This window comes from Geospiza fortis, unplaced genomic scaffold, assembly GCF_000277835.1.
Source record: "Geospiza fortis unplaced genomic scaffold, GeoFor_1.0 scaffold662, whole genome shotgun sequence".
In the NCBI taxonomy this organism is placed as follows: domain Eukaryota; kingdom Metazoa; phylum Chordata; class Aves; order Passeriformes; family Thraupidae; genus Geospiza; species Geospiza fortis.
The window spans coordinates 284,411-285,585 of record NW_005054450.1 but is presented as its reverse complement, the minus strand read 5'-3'; the positions used below and the strand labels follow the sequence as shown (position 1 = coordinate 285,585).

Below are 1,175 nucleotides of genomic sequence, written 5' to 3'. Positions count from 1 at the left end.
AATTTCCATGTGAGCGGAGATGGGAGGAGCAGCACACTAAGGAAGCTGGAAGGGTTTTCCTTGGGAATGGAGGGATTCTTTTCCTTGGGAAGGAAGGATTATTTTCCTTGGGAATGGAGGGATTCTTTTCCTTGGAAAAGGATGATTATTTCCTTGGGAGAGTTATTTTCCTTGGGAAAGGTGGTTTATTTTCTTTGGGAAGGAAGATTATTTTCCTTGGAAAGGACATTTATTTTCCTTGGAAAGAAAGATTATTTTCATTGGGAAAGAAGGATTATTTCCTTGGGAATGGAGAAATTGTTTTCCTTGGAAAGGAGGATTGTTTTCCTTGGGAAGGAAGATTATTTTCCTTAGGAATGGACGTTTCTTTTCCTTGGGAAAGGAGAGTTATTTTCCTTGGGAAAGGTGGTTTCTTTTTCTTGAGAATGCAGGTTTATTTTCTTTGGGAAGGAGAATTCTTTTCCTTGGAAAGGAAGATTATTTTTCTTGGAAAAAGAGGATTTTTTCTTGGGGAAAGGAGGGATTGGGGAGGTCATGGGAAGGAAATTCCCGCTGGAATGCTCACTGCTGCTCCCCTCCTTTGCCCTCCTGGCTGGGCTCAGCCACGTCCTACACGGCCGCCGATGTCCAGGGGGCCCTGCTGAGGCAGCTCCGGGCTGCCAAGAGGAAAACCATCCTGGTGAAGAGGCCCCAGCAGGAGCACATCAAATTCATGGATTTTGGTGAGTGCCCCTCGCTTGCTGTGGGGTTTCAGAATGCCCGGGGGGCTCTGCTGGTCTTGGCAACCCCTCAAAAGCTTCCCCGGGTGGGTCCCAGAATGTTTGGGGTTGGGAGGGACCTTAGAGGGGTCTGGGCAGGGGCAGGGATCTTCTAGAGGGTGCTTGGGCACTTCCAAACCCACACCTGACCCTAAAACTAACCCAAACCTGACCCTAAACCTGACCCATACCTAACCCTAAATCTAACCACACTTGTCCCTAAACCTAACCTTAACCCTAACCCACACCTGACCCTGAATCTAACCACACTTGTGGCTAAACCTAACCCAAACCCCAGCTGACCCCAAACCCACGCCCGCCCCCAGTCAAGCCCAGCTGACCCCATCCCTGCTGTGTTCCAGACTGGATCCCCCGGCTCTTCACCACCACGGTCACCACCACCACCGCCACCCCCAT

The 1,175-nt window shown here is 50.0% G+C and overlaps 1 protein-coding gene across 1 annotated transcript in view; it reads left to right on the top strand.

Annotated features, from left to right (window-relative positions):
- AGRN (agrin) overlaps positions 1 to 1,175 on the top strand; it is a gene marked incomplete at its 5' end in the record, with an annotated part of 61,728 nt that overhangs the window by 45,130 nt on the left and 15,423 nt on the right. Inside the window, 2 exons of the mRNA XM_031062541.1 lie at positions 603 to 722; positions 1,121 to 1,170. Coding sequence (XP_030918401.1) covers positions 603 to 722; positions 1,121 to 1,170 — 170 coding nt within the window. The remainder of the gene's footprint in view (positions 1 to 602; positions 723 to 1,120; positions 1,171 to 1,175) is intronic.